The sequence below is a fragment of the Mastacembelus armatus genome, chromosome 3, assembly GCF_900324485.2.
Source record: "Mastacembelus armatus chromosome 3, fMasArm1.2, whole genome shotgun sequence".
Taxonomy (NCBI): Eukaryota; Metazoa; Chordata; class Actinopteri; order Synbranchiformes; family Mastacembelidae; genus Mastacembelus; species Mastacembelus armatus.
In genome coordinates, this window is record NC_046635.1 from 19,484,911 (window position 1) to 19,504,020 (window position 19,110).

At 39.2% G+C, this 19,110-nt stretch overlaps 1 protein-coding gene across 4 annotated transcripts in view; it reads left to right on the forward strand.

The window, feature by feature from the left end:
- sema4bb (sema domain, immunoglobulin domain (Ig), transmembrane domain (TM) and short cytoplasmic domain, (semaphorin) 4Bb) overlaps positions 1-19,110 on the forward strand; it is a 50,298-nt gene that overhangs the window by 9,662 nt on the left and 21,526 nt on the right. For all 4 annotated transcript variants that reach the window (XM_026293154.1, XM_026293152.1, XM_026293155.1 and 1 more), the window contains one exon: positions 12,390-12,832. In XM_026293154.1, the coding sequence (XP_026148939.1) occupies positions 12,712-12,832 (121 nt within the window). In that variant the 5' untranslated portion in view covers positions 12,390-12,711. The remainder of the gene's footprint in view (positions 1-12,389; positions 12,833-19,110) is intronic.

The window sequence follows — 19,110 nt, forward strand, 5'->3', positions numbered from 1 at the left end:
ATAACCCCCAACAGCAGCTTTTCATTTCTTCAATCGGAAGATCAGACATGCCCAGTGGTTGTGGAAAATATGTCACTGTGTTTCAGAAGGGTCAAATTATTGACAAGCAACACAACTAAAGAGACTGGTAAAATTAGTGGGAGTGGGTTAAGAACTGTCCTACACATTATTAAAACCTGGAAGGACAATAGTGAACTGTCAACTTCATGGAACAAATGTGGTTGAAAAGAATTCTTGAGTCTGATCTTTTTCAACTACGGCTGAGACTTGGTGTAGGAGACATAATTGTTGGATCAGCATATCTGCTATAAAATTAGCTTTGTGCTATAATATACATGTATTAATTATAGTTTTCTAGTGCACACACCCATATTACAGCTGGTTAGTGACAGAGTCATGTGTAATTCTGGTTGGAAGCAGCCTGAAAAACCAGGCTGGATACCAGATGTTAAATCCTTCAGGTGTGCTGTAAATGCAGGTTTATTTCACTTTGCTGCCCGAGTCTTACAAGTGTTTTAAGATTGTTTTGAAGTGCCCTATGCAGTGACTTAGACGAGGACGTGCATGTATTTGGATAGAAATAGATTATGTAACAGATTTCTCTCCAGAGAGAAATTACTGTCGTCTCCATTTTCCTTCCCTTGTTTTGAAAGAAATGTAGAGGAAAAAGATAAACTGTGACTTTGTAATGGAAAGCAGACTCTCTGTGTGCCTGGAATGTTTTTTTTTTCTTGTGAATCTACTGATAGTCATATTTTATATTTGAGCTGGAATGATATGAGTACAGTTATTGTGTTTTTAGTTTGGCCCAAGATTATCAAAATTACCAAGCTGGAACATAATATTTACCTGTAAAAACAATGGACATGCAGTCTGACATGGGAAAGGAGGTGAATCGGGCACTTGGAAATTAAAAAGAAGGGTGCTGTTTTACTTAGAGTAAAATAGATAAGCAAACCGTTTACTGAACTGTGTCAGTACATACTGTACTCCATGTGAGCAGCTTCCACTTTGCTTTCCCACTTGCTGGATGTCAGAATCAAAACCAGATAAATGAAAAGAGCAGCTCAGATGCTGCATCTGCTTTTAATACTTTAATTTCAGTTCATTTTATGTGATGTGTCAAAACAAGCTACATGCATGTGTTGATTTTAACATTAATCACTACTGAAAACCCAGTACAGAAAACCCAAGGGACTGTATGAGACTTGTTAAAGTTAGAATGGGGGGTCAGAGAAGAGGGAAGGTTTTGTCATTTATCTTTTGGTCAAAGAGGGTATATTCAGACTTTGGGCTCCTGTTAATAAAAATGTGCTTTCTTCTAACTTTATAGAAGGATCCAGAGAAAATAAAGTAAATAAAGGATAGGGGCTTTTTTTTTTTTTTTTTTTTTTTTTTTAGTCCCGTAGAAAACTAGACATTTTCTTCTCTGTTGCAGTTCCACTAGAAATCAATTCATCATAATGTCAGCAGTCTTTCTACCCATTCCCAGTTATTCCCATACTTAACTGTTACAGCTGAATAAATTCATTATGACCCCTTTCCTTATCTGTCCCATGTATCAGAAATTATCAGCTGGATTGTTGCCAGGAGGAATCATGCTGTTGACTTATTACTTCCTTTATTGGTGGCGACTGCTTACAAAGACAGACAGAGCCCCTACCTGATAGCAAACAAAGCAGAGGTGCTTCAGCTGCTCAGCTTTTGAAGTCGACATGTTTGCTGAGAGTAAACAGCCACCTGCCTTGAAGCGGCAAACCTGACAAATGACTCCGACAAACTGTCATGTTTCCACTTGGGATGAGTAATGTGAACAGTTCTGTGGTCGAGGTTTGTGGTTACAGTCGTCGACGTTCCTACCTGAAAGCGTTGATGTGATTGCAGCGTGGGTCTGACAAGGTGAAGCAGGGACCAGAAACAGAATATCGTCATCTGATACGCTTTTTAAATCCCATTGCCTTGCTTGTCAAATCGTGTAAAGAAATGAGTCGTCACATGGGTTTAAATGCAGGGATTAATCCCTCCCAACTCTATGTTGAAGTCCTGAGATGAATGGCCTACCATAGATAGCTGAGTCTTCGGTTTTGATGGTGTAATTAGCAGATGAACTTGATGCTAACGCGGCGTGGTCCAAAACTCACAAAGGTCTCTATTGTGTGATTACATGACTGTAAATCTTCAACTGTCCTTTGTCACGCCACATAGTTTGTTCACAGTTTAGACTGACATCATCATCAACCCGGCAAATGAATGAGATGTTGTGTGTTGTGGTCTTTTGCAGCTTTGATAGCCACAGTACTCCCTGATCTAGTAAGAACAGAGAAATAAATGAAATGCCTCTTTTGCCTCACAGCTGATGTCTTTGGACAATCATTAAATGACATTCTGTGAACTTGTAGAGCCCTAAGCAAGTGGAAATTTTGATTCCTCTCTTTTTTTTTTTTTCTTCTTGCGATCCTCCAACCCAAGGCAAAATGTTTCGCTGTAATCATTACAATTTTCCAATTGGTCAGTGCACTTCATTAGTCTAAATGGGTCATCAGGTTAAAAGTGTTTTTCATGCCAGAAGCACATAACAAACAAAATGAGATTAGTGTAATCTATTTTCCAGTAGGCTAAATGGCAATCAAGATGCAATAAAGTGATTTCCTCATAAATGGGTTGCGCATCTCCAAAGGTTTCCATAGTTTCTGTAACAGGGCTGTGATCAAGTGTAAGTCAGTACTCCTCCTATCACACTATCCTCTGACGGACACATACAGCTCATTGTTGACACTTTGCAAGTTTTTCAAGAACCCATCTCCTACTGTTCCTCATCAGGTTTGAATTATTTGAGGCACGGGCAAGTCCTGTATCAGAGGGAATAAGCTGTCCCCAGCTCTCTTTTAAGCACTTATCTTCTTTACCAGTCCTGCTTCACTCATTCGTTTGAAATGATAATTGCTTCTTCCTGCATGGCAATGTTGAGCAGTATGTACACTAAGGTAAAAGGGAGTCTGAATATTCCTCAGAGCCTTTTTGAGCTTAAAATCACACAATGTGGTGTCACATCTCACTCGTTCCTCTTCATTTCAGCAAAGTGTTGCTGGAAAAGTGGATATGGCATGTTGAGATAGAAAGACATGTTACTAAACTTAAAGATACTACAGAGGGATGTAAAATCTGAGTTTATCACATTTTAATAATTGTCTTTGACTGTGTGACGCAGACATGGCAGGATCAAGGAAACGGTACATGTATTATAGTTAAACACAGATCTTTTTGGTAGCTTATGCAAAGTGCCATCGTGGTTCCTGATTAAGACATAAAAAGCAGGCTTGGTGCAAACAGGTGTGCGTGTGTGTGTGTGATAAGTTGATTATAAGCAGAATAAGAAATAGTCCGGTTCTTCTCGTGGCTCACCTAAACACGACTATCACACTTGAGTGATATCTATGTAAGCATAGCTTCATTAATACATTATACTTCCAGTCAGTAACATTTAGATTTTAGCAAACTGGCTTTAGTAATGGGTCTAAAGTTTTAATTAAGGGGCTCTGAAAGCTCATCAGTGAAATGTATTTACTATTAACCTGCGGGGTGCAGATACCCTTCAAAGCATTAACTGTCAAGCCAATTATACCAACTCTCTTAACTCTGGAAGGTTCATTTCTATTATCTGCACCTTATAAATCATAAGCCACATAAATGCCATTGTTGGACTATTAACTTCATCTACGCACAGTAATCATGTTATATCTCTGCATGTAAATGTAAAATGTTAGTGTTAAAGTGATTTTATAGGTCTGAAGCAAAATGTTTGCAGCAGCAGATAGATTCTGCACATTTTCAAATTTAGATTATTGCCTTTCCATCGCTGAGTGCTCTCTAGTTTCAGTGAGTACACTTTGTCTTTTACACTGCAAGGGATCTTTGATCCAAGTTCACTTTTACCCAATGGCAGCTAGAACTGTTGGTGTGTGAGCATTTTCAGAGGGATATGACCTGAATTTTGGGGCTTCCAGTTTTCTAGTGCTAGCAGCACTTTTCTTTAGAAAAATAGAAAAGTTATGTTTTCCCATTATTTTATTGTTTGAATAATTAATAATTATTGTGTATTTGAATACTCCAGGGACAAACCACAACAGGATGCATCGTCATCAATAGAAAGTTGACTCTGTCAATAATTAATAATACATGCAGGAAAAGTCAGTATCCTTATATGATCACTCTGGGATCACACATGTTAATAAATAATTCAGTGAAGTCTGTTGATATTGATTCTGAGAGACTTCATAATGTCAGATAAACTAAGGATAACACAAGCTATTGTGTGCATGAAGCAATAACCATAAGGATTAAGGAGTTTTCAGATTTCAGGATGTATGGACACTACAACTAAAAAGCATTCACAATTTAACAAAATGAAGTCATTTTAATAAAACTGTGTTAATATTCGGTAATTTGACATTTATATTTAGAGCAAATCACACAGCGAGTCTGAAATCTGTCAGTAGATTTTGGGATTCATGACTGGCAAAAAGACAAGCACGACAGAAAGCAGTGGATGTAATAATTAATAAATCTTGTTATTTCTCATCTTCACAACTCTGAACTGAACTGATGTGCTGTCTTGCAGCTTATATCGTCAGCCACTTGCCATCATTAAGGGAAACACATTTGCATAGAGGAAACGGAGAGGGATATGTTCAATCAATGGGGACTGATTAGATCTCTCTTTTTGTGCCATTTGTACAAATTTGTCTCTTTCAAAGCAAGTTTGCCTTTAGGCATTAGGATCCCAAATCTTCAGTGTGCAGCTGTTCTGTATTATAGACCTAAAAGTTGGAGCATGGATAAAGGTTTTCATTTTATCCCGGGTTAAAATCTCTCTGTTCTTTACTGACACAGCAGCCATGGTTGGCTTCAGAGCCAAGAAAATCATGTTACCTGCAGGGTAGAAATAATATTAAGACAATATAAGAGCTTTTTTTTTTTCTCTGTGGTTATATTATATGTTTATTTTTTTTCTCCCCAAATTGTAACTTAGTAGAAAAAGTGAAAATGGAAAGAAAGCTGCTTTTGCTCATTGTTGTTGATTGTTGAAGACCTATTGATTCCTCTACTTTTGATGACATTTCAAAAATCAAAATATTAAATGAGCAATTAGGTTCTTACATGTAGGAATTTCCTCCTGTTGTGGCAAAAACCGTTGGATGAGCAATAAAGAGAGTGCAGACAGACTTTTTCAGAATATATTTCTTGCAAGAAAGGAGCAAAACAGAATAGAACACAATCGATCAGAGTCTTCCCCAGTTGTTCCCCAGTTTCTCAGCTCCTATTAGGCTGAGGCCGCTACTTATACAGACATGCAAAGTAAATGCAAATAATCCTTCATATAATCAGATAATGAAGTCTGTACTTCCCTTTTGATCTACAAAGTGATTCCCTAATAAGTCTATATTCTAAAACTCTATGTTCTCATTCGACAGTTAACCAACATCCTGGACGTGCTCTCTTATACTTGTCCCTTCCTCACACCTAGTGTCCTAAAGAACCTTCTCCCAGATATTCCTCACTAACATCCTTGAGAACACTGTGTTCCTTAGTGTCAGACTATACTAGGTCAAGAAGAACATAAACATCAGATATGATTATGAAAACACATGAGCCTTGGTGAACTCTATGAATCAACCTGTAAATGAAACCCTGTGAAACCTGAAAAACCAAGAATACAGTAACAATAATCAATCATTGAAACTCATTTTTTCATTACACTCCTAAGAAGCAAAAACAAAACACAAATTAGATAGAAGGATATTTTTCCAGGGCCTGCTTTGTGTTCAGCCTGTTATGTGTTATGAGGGTGACCATATTATAAACTACTCAGATTCAGTGACATGATATATCCTGTCTCTGAAAGACTTGTGGCCTGTAAGCTGCTTTCCAGTCCTAAGAAAACAATGAGCCATTTTACACCAGTATAGTTTTAAAATCTTACAGATCTATTCACCTGTTGCTCACTGCCTTTCAGAACCATATTCAGTCTTTTTTCCAAATACAATAGACTTTTGGATTGACAACATTAAGCAGACACAGACGTGGGCTGCTTCTCTTGTCCAGTGTGAAATGGGTGTTAGATGTGCACGACCATGGATGCTGGGATGTATCGTCATTACTCCTCATCTTCATCTAAAATCTTCATTGCTCAGCTCCCTCTTCCAAACATGCTGATTCATGCATTGACGTTGTGCAAACTCACAAAGTCAATGTGATGATGCACTTACTATGAGCTCTTTCAGCTTAGGAAACCGTTGCTGCTGCCTCGACTGCTTCACGTGGGGCTTAGAGTTTATTTTTAACTTAGTCGTGACTTATTTAGGGAGTAGTCTGCTCAGCTTAAACCTTCTGTTTTAGTCCTCATGTCTCAGTCCCAAGTGGACTGGATATGAGGAAATGTGTGCTATTTATAACAAATGCATATATGGAGGATCCTTCTTATACATAATAACAGAGTTTTGAATTGACTGATTTTCACAAAACATGTGCACCCTATAGATTTTGTGCTTCATTTCAGCTGTTTTGCAAATCTGATGGCGGATATTTAGTGCGTTCTGCCTGAGAGAAGGGGACATGCTGGCTAGCTTAGTGCAGGGACTGAAGGTGTAAACGAACTGCTATAAGTCTGAGTTATAATAATAAACACAGCAAGGAGTCTCTGCCTTGACAGTCACCTACTGAGTCCAGCCTAATATAGAGGCTCTGTGAATCTTCCTAAATAGTAATCCACACTCAAGGGGGCATGTTGGTTTTTTTTTTTTTCCTGTTTTTTCTTAAGTTCAAGCATGGAAAAAAACGTTCTCATTAATCCAAGATGAGCAGTTATTTAACCATATGAAAGCAATAAAACCTGTTGGTGCTTCTTTTCTTGCTGTGGGAAACGGTTACTGATTGGACGCAGTCTCACAAAGTCACCCTTTAACCTAGTAAAAACTGAGATAATTTCAAATTTGATTGCACCCACACAATTATACCCAATTGCTTTTATAGTTCCCCTTCACTTTGGACTTAGATGTACTCATGATACTGTTAATGGATTGGACGGTGATCTAATCTAGCCTCATGTCAAGCTCCGTGATAGCGCTCTCATCACAGACTCCTGGCTGGCTGCTGATTATCTCTCTAAGTGCCTCAGTTCATGCCAAACACTAAATGAGAGACAAGTCACTTTGCAGAGATGAGTTATTGGGAGCTGATTGTCGAGCACAATGCATGATGGTTTACACAAAGCTAGCCAAAACGGTTAGCTTTTATGCTGCTCTCTATCCAGTGAACTCGCTATGACCTGGCAGAGTGCATCGTCCAGTGCGTCTGTCACATCCTTTCCCTCTCAACAGATGCAGGTATTAATAGGTAGCCTTGAGGGAGGTTCATGAGGTTAATGAATCTGTAGCCTTAAGCAATATGGCACCAGATTCACCCTCCATAGATACAAGGAGCAACAGACCCTCTCCTAGATGAGCAGATGGGTCCTATGGCACTGAGCATAGTGGGTTGCCTGTACTGTAGATGAATGTAGCTCTAATCCTATAAGTCCTATAATTGTTGTTTCTAATAAGATCACTTTCTGTGAGCAAGTACTTGCTGTCAAGTATGATTTAATACTAATATTAATATTTAATACATTTTTTCTTCAGATCCATGCTTCATTGTTCTTCCGAATAGATTAAGACAGTACATGATTAATATTACTAAGATGCATGTACTTGTGACATGGTATCCAACCAACAGGACAAGTACAGTATTTGTTGGTTTATTAGGGCCTTGCTAAGCTTGAACTGATCTGCCTTGTGTGTAGTATCTGTGCAGTAGCCTCACATATATGAATGGTTTAGACATCACATCCATGAGTCATCTTCTGTTTCAGATTCCCCAAATACCTTAAGCGGCCCTGTCTGCGGCAGCAGCTTCTCCACACTGACACAACTCATTTATAGCTGAGCAACCCACCTTATTTGTGTCACTGTCAGTTGTTGCTGTGAGGAGGTAAAGTGTTTATAGAAGGAGCTGCAAGACATCAATCCATCCATTTTCTGTACCTCTTATCCTGGCACATCCAGGGTGGTGGCGGAGCTGGAGCCAATCCCAGCTGGCACTGGGGGAGAAGCAGGGCACATCCTTGACAGATTACCAGTCTATCATATAGCTGACACTTAGAGACAGACACTCACATTCACACCTACGGACAATTTAGAGTCAGCAATTAATCGAACCACAACCCTCATGTTTTTGGACTGTGGGAGGAAGCTGGAATACCTGGGGAAAACCCACACAGGCACAGGGAGACCATGCAAAGTCCACACAGAAAGGTCCCAGGGTCAAATGGGATTCAAACCTGGAACTTTCTTTGTGTGAGGTGACAGTACTCATTGCACCATCCTGCCATTTTTTTTTTTTCATTTTAAAACCACATTTCTAAGGTGGAGGTGCCCCCTATAGTCTGTAGGTATGATTTGATCTCCTGTAATTCACACCTGGCACTGGTGGCTCCAGATCATAAGATCATAATAGAAGCGCTACAGATCAAATCAGTAAGAACCAAATATGTGTATGGCATTTATGCAGGGCTTTTACACGCTCTAAGTTATACATCACTTACTTGGACAACATAGCTGTTAATAGTGATCCCCAAAGCATTTTTTACATGCACCAAAGACTTTTTCAGCATTGAAAGGTCAGTGAGAGAGTGTTGACATATTCTTCATGTGTTACTACCCTATGGAATTAGCCAAAAAGTTTCCTTATTTATCAGCAGGCCAAGAAAACCTCCTAACAGCACCCCCTCTTTTCATTAAAATTTAAAAGGCCTCTGGAGTTACATAAGGATTTGCCCTGGGAACACAGAGACCTGGGGTGTGTGACACGGTAGTAGTTGTAGTCTCAGTTGACATAAGAGAGACCAGCAGAGGAGGAGGAGGAACAGAAAGATGTTCTACGATTAAAGGTGGAAGTTTCAGCCTCCAATGATTCAGCTACCTTCACTGTAGCAGCAGGAACCACAGCAAGCTGGTAGTGGAGTGAAAAGTGACACAGGCAGGATGGACTGAGACACAGTTGCGACAGTGAGACTAAGATGCAGACATAAAGGAAAAAAGGGTGGGCAATACATTATTTAATACAGCCCATCGTGCCCACTGCTTTATTCAGATTGCAGTGGCAAAGGTGAACCAGATGATCTTCCATCTACCTACAAAAACGCCTGTTCCTTCTTCATTTTACAAGGCAGAATAGCCCCCAGTCACACAGACAGGGTTGTAAATTTGTCTCCGTCCTGCTTTGTGTCGCAGTTTGTAGGTTGATCAGAAGTTTAAACTCCCCAGCAGTGCCCTGTCTCACCAGACAACCAGGGGCCATGCTTTTAACCCCAGCTAGTCTTGTACTGTTGTTGAATTTATTAGCTACCATAAATATTTGAATGAGGTCCTGTGGGAGTTGTTGCAGTGATGCAAGCTCCCAAACAGAGACGCCATGTGCTCTCTGGTGTTTACTCTGTTAACGTCACCACCTATGTGGGAGCTTGGGAAACATTCTGTACTGCCAGGCAATAAGAAGTAGTGAGCTGTGCAGCATCACAGGAATAAGCTGTGTTGTGTTTACGGAACACAAGAGTGGTCTGCACTCTTCTCAGCACTGGTAAAAACCATAACAATTGGTAAAACAGTTGGCAGTCCACTTGCCAGATAATTCACCTGTATCTGTCTCCACGATCAATCCATTAATCATTAGCAGTTTGTGAAATATAGTGTTTTAAAAATCAGACTGAACTAGGAATTTGAAGAACAGAGGAAATAAACATGTAGAAAGACTTTAAAACTGCAGAGCCACTTCCTGTCAGTGACTTCACTTCACTGTGGAAAAAATATTAGATCAGACTAAGCATGTTGGACATCCAACAATCAAAACGAAGTCTCTATTTTTTCTTTAATTGAAGGTTCATGAGTAAATAAGGTTTAATATTAGTGAAATGACTTGGTTACTCAAGTCTTCCCACAGCAGGTTTTACTGGTTTTATAGAAGATAATACACTTGCTTTATCTACATCATTGGGGTGAATTGTGTGTTGTTCACTGTAGGTAATGTTAGTAGAGCAGCTGGAAACACCTGCTCAGGTAAAGATGAACAAGCCCTTTTCAGCACTTATTGGGGCCAGTAAAATGCATCAAAGCAGGAGTTATTGCTCATACAGTTGATCAGTTTTGTATTGATTATGTTAGAAGTATTTTTAGTAGTAAGGCTTGTCCCTGACATTATCAGAGATCAGAGCAGCTACAGAGGTGCTCTCTGCTGTCTGAGACTCTGGTCCTAGCCTGAGTTAGTCGAGTCTCAGACAGACTTTGTGTTTAGTAATAATGATGCCCGGAAGCAGTTCAATTGAATTCAATTCAATTTATTTGTATACCACAGAATCACCAAAAAGTCATCTCAAGGCACATTACAAAGCTCTTAGGAGCACCCTCTTGCTGATAGTGGAGTGGAAAAACTCCCTTTAACAGAAGAAACCTCCAACAGAACCAGGCTCAGTTTGGGCGGCCATCTGCCTCGACCGGTTTGGGTGAGTGGATAGAGGAGAGAGAAAGGAACGGCAACAATAAACAACAATATATATAACAAACACTGTGCAGGTTGGTTGGGGCCTGTAACGGCACATCAGCAATATACAGCTCCAGGACCAGACATGACCTGCAGAAGGTACAGAGAGAGAGAGCACAAACATGCCAAAGAAAGATGGTGACAATGGTAAAAATGATACTGGTTTCACATCAGCATTTTAGAATTGTCAGTGTGTATATTTTAGCATGTTGATGTCAGCATTTATTAGGTGCTGCTGTGCCAAACTACAGCCTCACAGATTGCCTATAATCAGTACTTTTACATTGGCTCAGATCACTATGTGTAATAGGAAAAGGTTGTTTGTACTAACAAACCCAAAGATTAAAAAAAAGACACCCGACTGCAGTTCTTCTGACCTCTACAGAGCAGTCTAGCACCTTTCAGCTTTTATTTATTTATTTATTTATTTTTAAGGTCCTTTCAAAACATAACTGTCATAAAAGAGCTACCTTAAATCCACTGTAACGTTACACTACTGCTTCAGATATCTCCCTCTAGGTATTGGTGGAGACAGAAATAGGAGTATTGAGTGTAAGTTTCCAGTAAATAAATGAATGGTAATGTAGTTTCATATCAGTTAAACGTGTAAATAGGCAGCTGTTTGCCAACAAGCTTTCAATATCAACGTTAAAGGTCAGTGTTGTACTTACAGTTTTTTTTTTTTTTTTTTTTTTCCCAATGCTCACAAGTGGCCAAAAAATGTACTGTTCCGCATTTGGGAACAATACACAGTTTTCTAGTTTATTTTTATCATGATTTGTAAAAAAAAAAAAAAAAAGATAAACAGCTTATGTCTTGTGTTTGTTTTAGCGAAGCAGGATCAATCAAATGGCAGTACTGACTTTTTCTCTCTTGCTCTCCAAGGAAGATTCACCCCTATGAAATTAAAGAAATAAATGCACAGGCTATATCTATATACAGGCGCCTTATCTGTGCAGTCACACTGAAGCCAATAAAAGTCAGAGAGCAGATGTGTTCACTGTGCTTCTTTGAGGCAAATTACAGAGTTGTTTTGGGAGTCACTGTTCTTTCATTTATTTCCCCACATAGCCGCAAAATGCGAGCCAAGCTCCCATATTATCTTCTCCATGATCTCTTACCGATTGATGACAGCATAATTAAATACAGGGATTAAAAAAAAAAAAAAAAAATCCAACAGCCGTTTTATCTTGTAGAGAAACTTTGTGGGCTGCAGTGCAAACAGCAAACATTCACTTAGACTTAAAAGTTTGTAAAACCCTTCAAGCTACCACATGTTGTGTGTGTTCGTGTTAGCTGGCCGGTGGTCTACATGATTTGTTTAGCTCGGTTTTTCTTTGACAGTGTAGTAACGGAGTAAACAGTAGAAGCATAAATAACTGTTTTTTTGTCGGCTTAAGCTGAGGCCATGTGCTACAGGGAAGTATTAAAGTCTCTGGACAAGCAAGATGAGATGGGTCACTGAGATGACACCATTGTCAGAGCTGATAAATACATCAACTTTGGGGTTTTCGATCTGGTGTTTGCAGTAAAATCCACATCATCGTCCACCAGGATGAACAACAGCCAAATGTATAAGTTTAGCTTTTGTAGTTGTTGGTTTTATTGTCAGAAAGGAGATATGGATCTGTTATTTTTGCTTGTGTTTTATCTTTTTTATCTTGGATCAAACTTAAAGACACAGCTTCTCTCTCTCTCTCTGTCTCTCTCTCTCTCTCTCTCTCTCTCTCTCTCTCTCTCTCTATCTCTTTTCTCCACAGATTCAAAATGATTTTTACTAAGTGGTCACTGGTCAGAGCTTAGCGCTGATCCACTGAAGTACACTATGAATGGATGAAAACAAGCAGTCTTCAATGCAGAAAGGATTCCTCTTCTTTGTGATAAGAGCCCACTAACTGTGTGTAAGGACCACTGGGAGTACAAGAATCAAGTCAAGGACATGTTCAGTCCCCCTCCGCCTGTAGGAGGATGGGAGTGATAGAATAAAGCTCTGCAGAGTCAAGAGGAGCTAAGTGAATTCCAAGGTATCTTAAAACCAACTGTGTGAATTTGTGTATGTCTGTGTGAGAGGATCAGGCAAACATGTGGGCATCAGCTGCGACTGTCCACTCTCTCCTGGCTGCTGCACTGCTATTGGCAAGCTACCTCCAGTCAGTGACGACAACTGAGGATGATGTCACGCCGCGCATCAGCTTCCCGTACAGTAAGTTCAGATAATCACATGATACTTTTGCTTTATTCCTGCAAGCATTTCCATGCACAGAATAATGTGAGACTTTTCTGAATGATGATCAAAAAAAAAAAAAAAAAAACAATTTGGAATTTACTAACTGAAGCACTTCCTCGCTCTTTCTTACTGTTTTCTAATAATTGACCTTTTGATAATGTTCAGCTGTGCAGCAATTTATCTTGTGAATATAAACTTGTGTGTCTCCTTGAGAATCGACTGATTGAATGGAACACCTTTTTGACTTCATCACTGCATGTAATTACTCCAAACACACTGCAGTGCTCTTATAATAATAATCAACATAATTGTGGATTAAGTATTATAATGTTTTTTTTTTGTTTGTTTGTTTGTTTTTTTGCTATTTTTTCAGCTGTCAGCTTATTGGTAATTGATGCATTATGGCAGCTTATGACAAATAAGAAGTAAGGTTTCTGTTTGGATGTGGCACACAGGGGAAATTGGCTGCTTTTTAGGCAGGTTTAGTGACACTAAACACAATAATAATATGTTGATTCCTAAAATGAGTGTCCCGTTTTTGTCCTGTTCTTGTCTGTTTTTATAAAACGGCTGATACATCCAAATAGACTGATTGAGCACCAACCAAAGTATAGGCTTATGTTAATGTGAGGGTGTGTTGGCTCCTGTAAACACTACCTGTCTGAATCTGAAGTTCCTCCCTCTGAAAACAACAGTGTGGTGCTTGTTTTCCTCAATCCTCAGCCGACTCAGAGAGGCATCATGCTGTAATTCACGTGCACCATTTCGTCGTTCATATCCGAGAACAGCCTTTCACATACTTAATCATTTAAGTTGTTTCACAAAGAACTAAATGGATTAAATTGGACCAAGGCTGGCTCCAAGCAGCTGTGTGTTTTGCAAACCACTGATTCGGTTTTTTTGTTTTTTGTTTTGTTTTGTTTTGTTTTTTTTTTAATTTTCTCTTCTTTATGCCACTCAGCATTCATAAACTAAATCACATGTATTTTGACATAGGCGGTTGAGAGTGAGGAGCATAGGTAGTGCTGTCAAACAACATGCTGTTTGGCTGATAATGCAGTGCAAAATGTCTTATTTAAATGTCACTGACACTCAGTGTAGGCTGTTCATTAGGTGCACAGCTTCGCGTGAACAGGGTCTGCACCATAACTTGCGTGCTGAACATTTCGTATATAAATTAGCCTCGATTCAACCCAGAGCATTGTTACAAAGCTTGTAAAACAACTCACCCCTTTAAACCACCATTCTGGTTTGTATAGTCTGTAAGAAAAAGCAGGATCCAGTCTATTTTCTTGAGAGAGGACCCTTGCCTCAGCACAACCTTTTTCCTGGAAAAGCGTCCCTTTTCTTTTTGTCCTCCTTCCCTCTCCTGTCACTCTTTCCCTCTCTCTTAATGAGCAGGCTAATCTCACATGTATAGTGAGTGGAGGTTTTTGTGGCTGCTGCAGTGGCAGAGCATGTCTGTTTTTCATTATGGCTCTTGTGCAGAGAGGCAGCACAAAGGATCATGGGACTCGAAGCAGTAAAACATCAGTTAGGCATGTGGCATGTATCACTTAGCTATCAGAAAGTTCTAAGGCAGGATTTTATGTGTTATATGTGATGTCTTTCTCCAGAGATGTGTGGAAGAGATTGTTTTGTTAATGTTACATTCTGATTCTGGTCCTGTTTCTTTTTTGCAGGTTATTTTAATTTGAAATATTTCATACATTTCTGCTCTTATATAATTGTTAGTGACAGTGGGACATGGGACAGAACATTTTTAGGGTTAATACTTTTGCACAGGATGCGAGTAGAACAGCAAATCCAAATGCCCCTATAAGCCGAGTTACTGAACATGCTGTGTGTGCTCAGTGTACACAGTGTCCTTTCCCATTTACGTTTGGTTTATATTTGGTGAATATTGTGCGCTTTGTCTCATGCATGCTAATCCAGTGACCTTGGCAGAGTGTGGATCGCAGTGCAGAAACAGGGCAGGGGCAGGGGGAAGGGAGGGGTGGGTGTAGGGTGGTCAGAGCAAATACTGGTGAGGTTTTAGACATGCTCCGATGCCCACCTAAAACCCTGCAAGGACACGCCCACTGATCCTGAAAGAAAAAGTGGTCTGTGGCTTCCAGCAGAGGTGGCACTCACAAGTGCCTGCATATAACGCTATAAAAACTGCGACAATGGAGCATAATTACAGCACATCACGTCTGTCTGTTTCAGACGTTTTAATGGCTTCATCGCCTGCATGCTCCAGGGAATGTACAGAAAAGTTCAGTCTATCAGATTTCGATGAGGCGAATTTGATATGAAGAAAATGGCAAGCAGCGAGAAATAATAGTGTAGATGTTAATTAAGATGGACAGAGAGGAATGTGAGGTCAAGGAGTATTATTAGGTTTCTCTGATGCAGTGTCCAAAACATCACTTGTACCAGAGTTTTTCCAGTTTTATTGTTACTGTGACACAAAAACAGCATTTGGTGACTGACTGAATTTGACTGTTTATAGCATAGTGAAGCATTAATATGATGTCTGTGGTGTTGACTGTAAATGCCTATATATGGATCTTACATTAAGACAGAGAAATATTTATTTATCACTGTCCAGTGTCTATATTGCTGCCAAAAAGGTGTTTTGGGTTTTTTTTTTCTTTCCATAACATTCACCATTAACCAAGGTGTTAAATAAATGTTCTGCTTTTATAACGGGGTGCTTTATTTTCCTATATGAAATGACTGATATTCTGCGCACACAGTCATGCATAAATCTTTATTAATCAGGTTTTGCTGGTTTAACATAAAATGGTTCACTCACTGTCATTGTTGAAACTGTGTGTGTTTTAACCATAAATGTTTAGCATAAAGCCATCTGCAGCCTCCACTGTTTACACTGTATCTGTAATTGTAAAAGTTTACATGGTCACACACACACAGAAGGATTTTAGTATTCAAAAATCTCTTGATGGAAAATATAACAAGGCAGTGCTTTTGGCTAAACTGTTACGCCTCATTATCATTGCAGATTCCCTCATCCATGAAAACCAGATTGCTAGTTGCTATATTTTTTTTTTATGCGTTTGAGACAAAAGGTGTTGAAGGGGTAATGCTGGGCTGAAATCTGGCTAATTTTATGTTTCTTTATGTTGATTTTATGTTAGTGTTTTGGTGAGTGACTGCAGTGCCCATGTTTGAGCATGAACATATCTTAAAACCAGCTTCATAGTTAGACAATGTGTAGTGAATGATTTACATTTGATGAAAACACTCGAAATAAGTCACAATGTTCAGATACCAGACTTCCTAACACAAGATCACTTGCTAATCATTGCTATAGATGTGTTGTGTGCTAGTCTCCTTTATAAGATAAGGTGAAACTTTATTAGAACCGCAATGGGGGAAATCATCAGAGAAGGAATGGAAGGAAAACCAAGTCAGACAAGACTTTATATCTAAAGATTATTTCATTTTGAAAGTTTTGTGCGCATAGCACTACAAAAATACATTGCTCTGCTCATACAGTTCATATTTAAGGAAAGGTTTAGGTTTTGCATTTCAGTAGAGGCAGAACTGGAATAGTCAAAAGCAGCCATCTCATGTATCTTTCATTAAAAATCAGAAGTTTCCTGATTCAGTTCCAGTATGTTAATACACTCCACATGCCTCTTATTCCTACGTGGGTGTGTATGTGAAAAGAGAAACGGGTGTGTGTATTCCTGGCTGACAGTACAGTATATAGGATTCAGTTAAAGTGTCTCTTTAAAAGAAATACTCTAGAAATAAAAAAAAATTATCTGCTGACTTTTGGTTTTTTGGCATCCTTTTTTTTTTTTTTATATGCTATGTTTAGTAACAATAGGTGACAGTTTGCTGCTCGCAGGTGTAGCATTCATACACATAGTCACAGGACAGGAGGCTTTTTCCATATCAGTACAAATGACACCTGTTGACAGGCATAGTTGTTGATCTTTTTTGAACAGAATAACCATCCTGAGCCAAAATATGGAGGATAGTGCAGCAGACATGGAGATCCTGAGCACATGAGGCTCCTGATAAGAATGTTATTACAAGAAATAGATATGATAGTGAAACAGCAAGAGTAAAGGTTTGCCGCTGTTTAAATTGAGAGGTGTGTGTGTGTGTGTCTGAGTGGGCAGATGTAAGTAGAAAAAAAAAATGCCAATGGCAAGGTGCTCGACCACTTCTCATCAGTTACTTTGTGGCGGTAAAGTCGAGAGCAGTAGACCTGATGCAACTCCAGCCTGCTCTTCTCATCAAGGGCTTCTGCAGACAAGCCCAAGTCAAAATTGATGAGTGTACAAACTAAAAGATGGCAGCAGAGATGGTGTGCTTTGATGAGATTCTAGCTGCATTGGAAACCTTCTGCAAGTGAGTGCACTCCATCTGGATTTTCATGCTTTAAGTGCCAACACAAATTACTTTTTTTTTCCTCTCTCTCTTGGCTAAATATCTTGTCATTCATCAAGCCAATCTTTCTTAGAGTGTGTGGGTTTTTCAGTGTGTATGAGGACACCAACTACCACAATAAAGAAACATTTGAAGTAGTGAAGAGTTCATTAGTATATGAAATGGAAGAAATCCCATTAGAGTCATAAGTCCTTAGATTTCACTGCTGGTTGAATTTAAGACCTATGGTCACTAGTGGTAACTGCAAGTGTGGTTTAATTCTGCAGCAAATACTCAAGAAGAGAAAAGTAACTAGTGTATCTTCTGAGAAAATTACAGTTTTTCTCATTTTGTAGACATGTTTGATGAATGACCGCTTTCAATGCTAACTTTGAATGTTGTGTTGGAATTAGCAGTAACATAATACAACTTGGGTACAGCAGCATTACAATTATTGTGCAGGATCACATGCATCATTTCCAGTGAAATGTATAGATGCTTCAATGCAATTTGAATCTCATGTGGGAATGACAGACTCTCCCACTAATACCTAAAACACAGGAATACTTAGAGAATGTGAACACATTGACTGACTATTGCTGAAAAAATGATGGGGTGTTTTTTAAGGATAATATCTTTACTCCAGGTATTTATAATGTGTGATAACGGAGCTACACAAATTGTGAAAATAATAGTAGGTACAGTTAAATTTACCCTTTACATTGGATGTCAGATATACCATTTGAACCCTGAAATGATGTTTTTTTTTTTTCTTGGCTTTAGTTTCACTTGAGTTTCAAATGTCACCTGCACTTGAGCACAAAACAGTCAGCCAATGGCCTAATTCTGTCTATGTATCAGGTTCCAGTGGCAGCCACTGTCTCTCGAGGGTAGGAGTAAGATAGAGAGAAAGAAAGAGGCAGAGAGACAGAGGCTGAAGAGGCAACCCACACATGACAAATACAGGGATGTCTTTTTTTTTTTTTAATTTTGAATGAGGAAATTATACCATCTATCTGTTTCTCTCTCTCCCTCTATTTCAGCCCATGTTTTAATAACTCACTCAGAGTCCATGTAGTCTGTCTCGCTGAGCTAATATGCAGGATTTGGCAAGCTTTCAGCTGTGGTAGGCCATTGCGCTCCTTCGCTCTGCTGCTTTGAGTGTTGGGTGGGCGCGTGCCAATCCAGAGTGCATCAGGATGACACCTAAGAGCCACTAATTACAGAGCAGAACATCATGTCTGTGTCAGCCCCCCTGTTCTCTGCTTTTAAAAGGTATGCAGTGTTTTATGCACTCACTTCATCCTTGGTACGTGTGTGGGGGAGATATTGTTGTTTTATCAAAGGCTGAATTTTTCAGCATTTCAGAGCATTTACAGTAGACACAGCCATCCATTGATTTCCAACAAATATTTTAGACGTTTCATGGCTCGTTTTCTTCTTGCACTGCTGTATTGCTGCACATGTGGCACCATTAACACCTTTCAGCTGCATAATCTTCACACTTGGCAAACATTGGACTCGCACATGATCAGGTTTTGGTTATCATCTGCAAGGTGCAACTGTCTCTCAGTATGATGTATACACGCTCACAAACACACACATTTGAATCGACAAAAAAATGCAGCACGTATACACACACAGAATTGCTACAAACCCACACCATCGCCCCCAGTGATGCAAACACCATACTGTATCACCTTCTATGTTCAAACAGATTCAGCTTTTTATTTACAAGCCAGTAAAGTCAGATTTTCTATGTCCCACGCTTTCGCTGTCATTCTGTGCATGAAGTTTTTGCCTGGAGTTTATTATGATTTTGCAAACCTATTGAACCTATTCCTTTTAAAAACACAGTTAAAAGT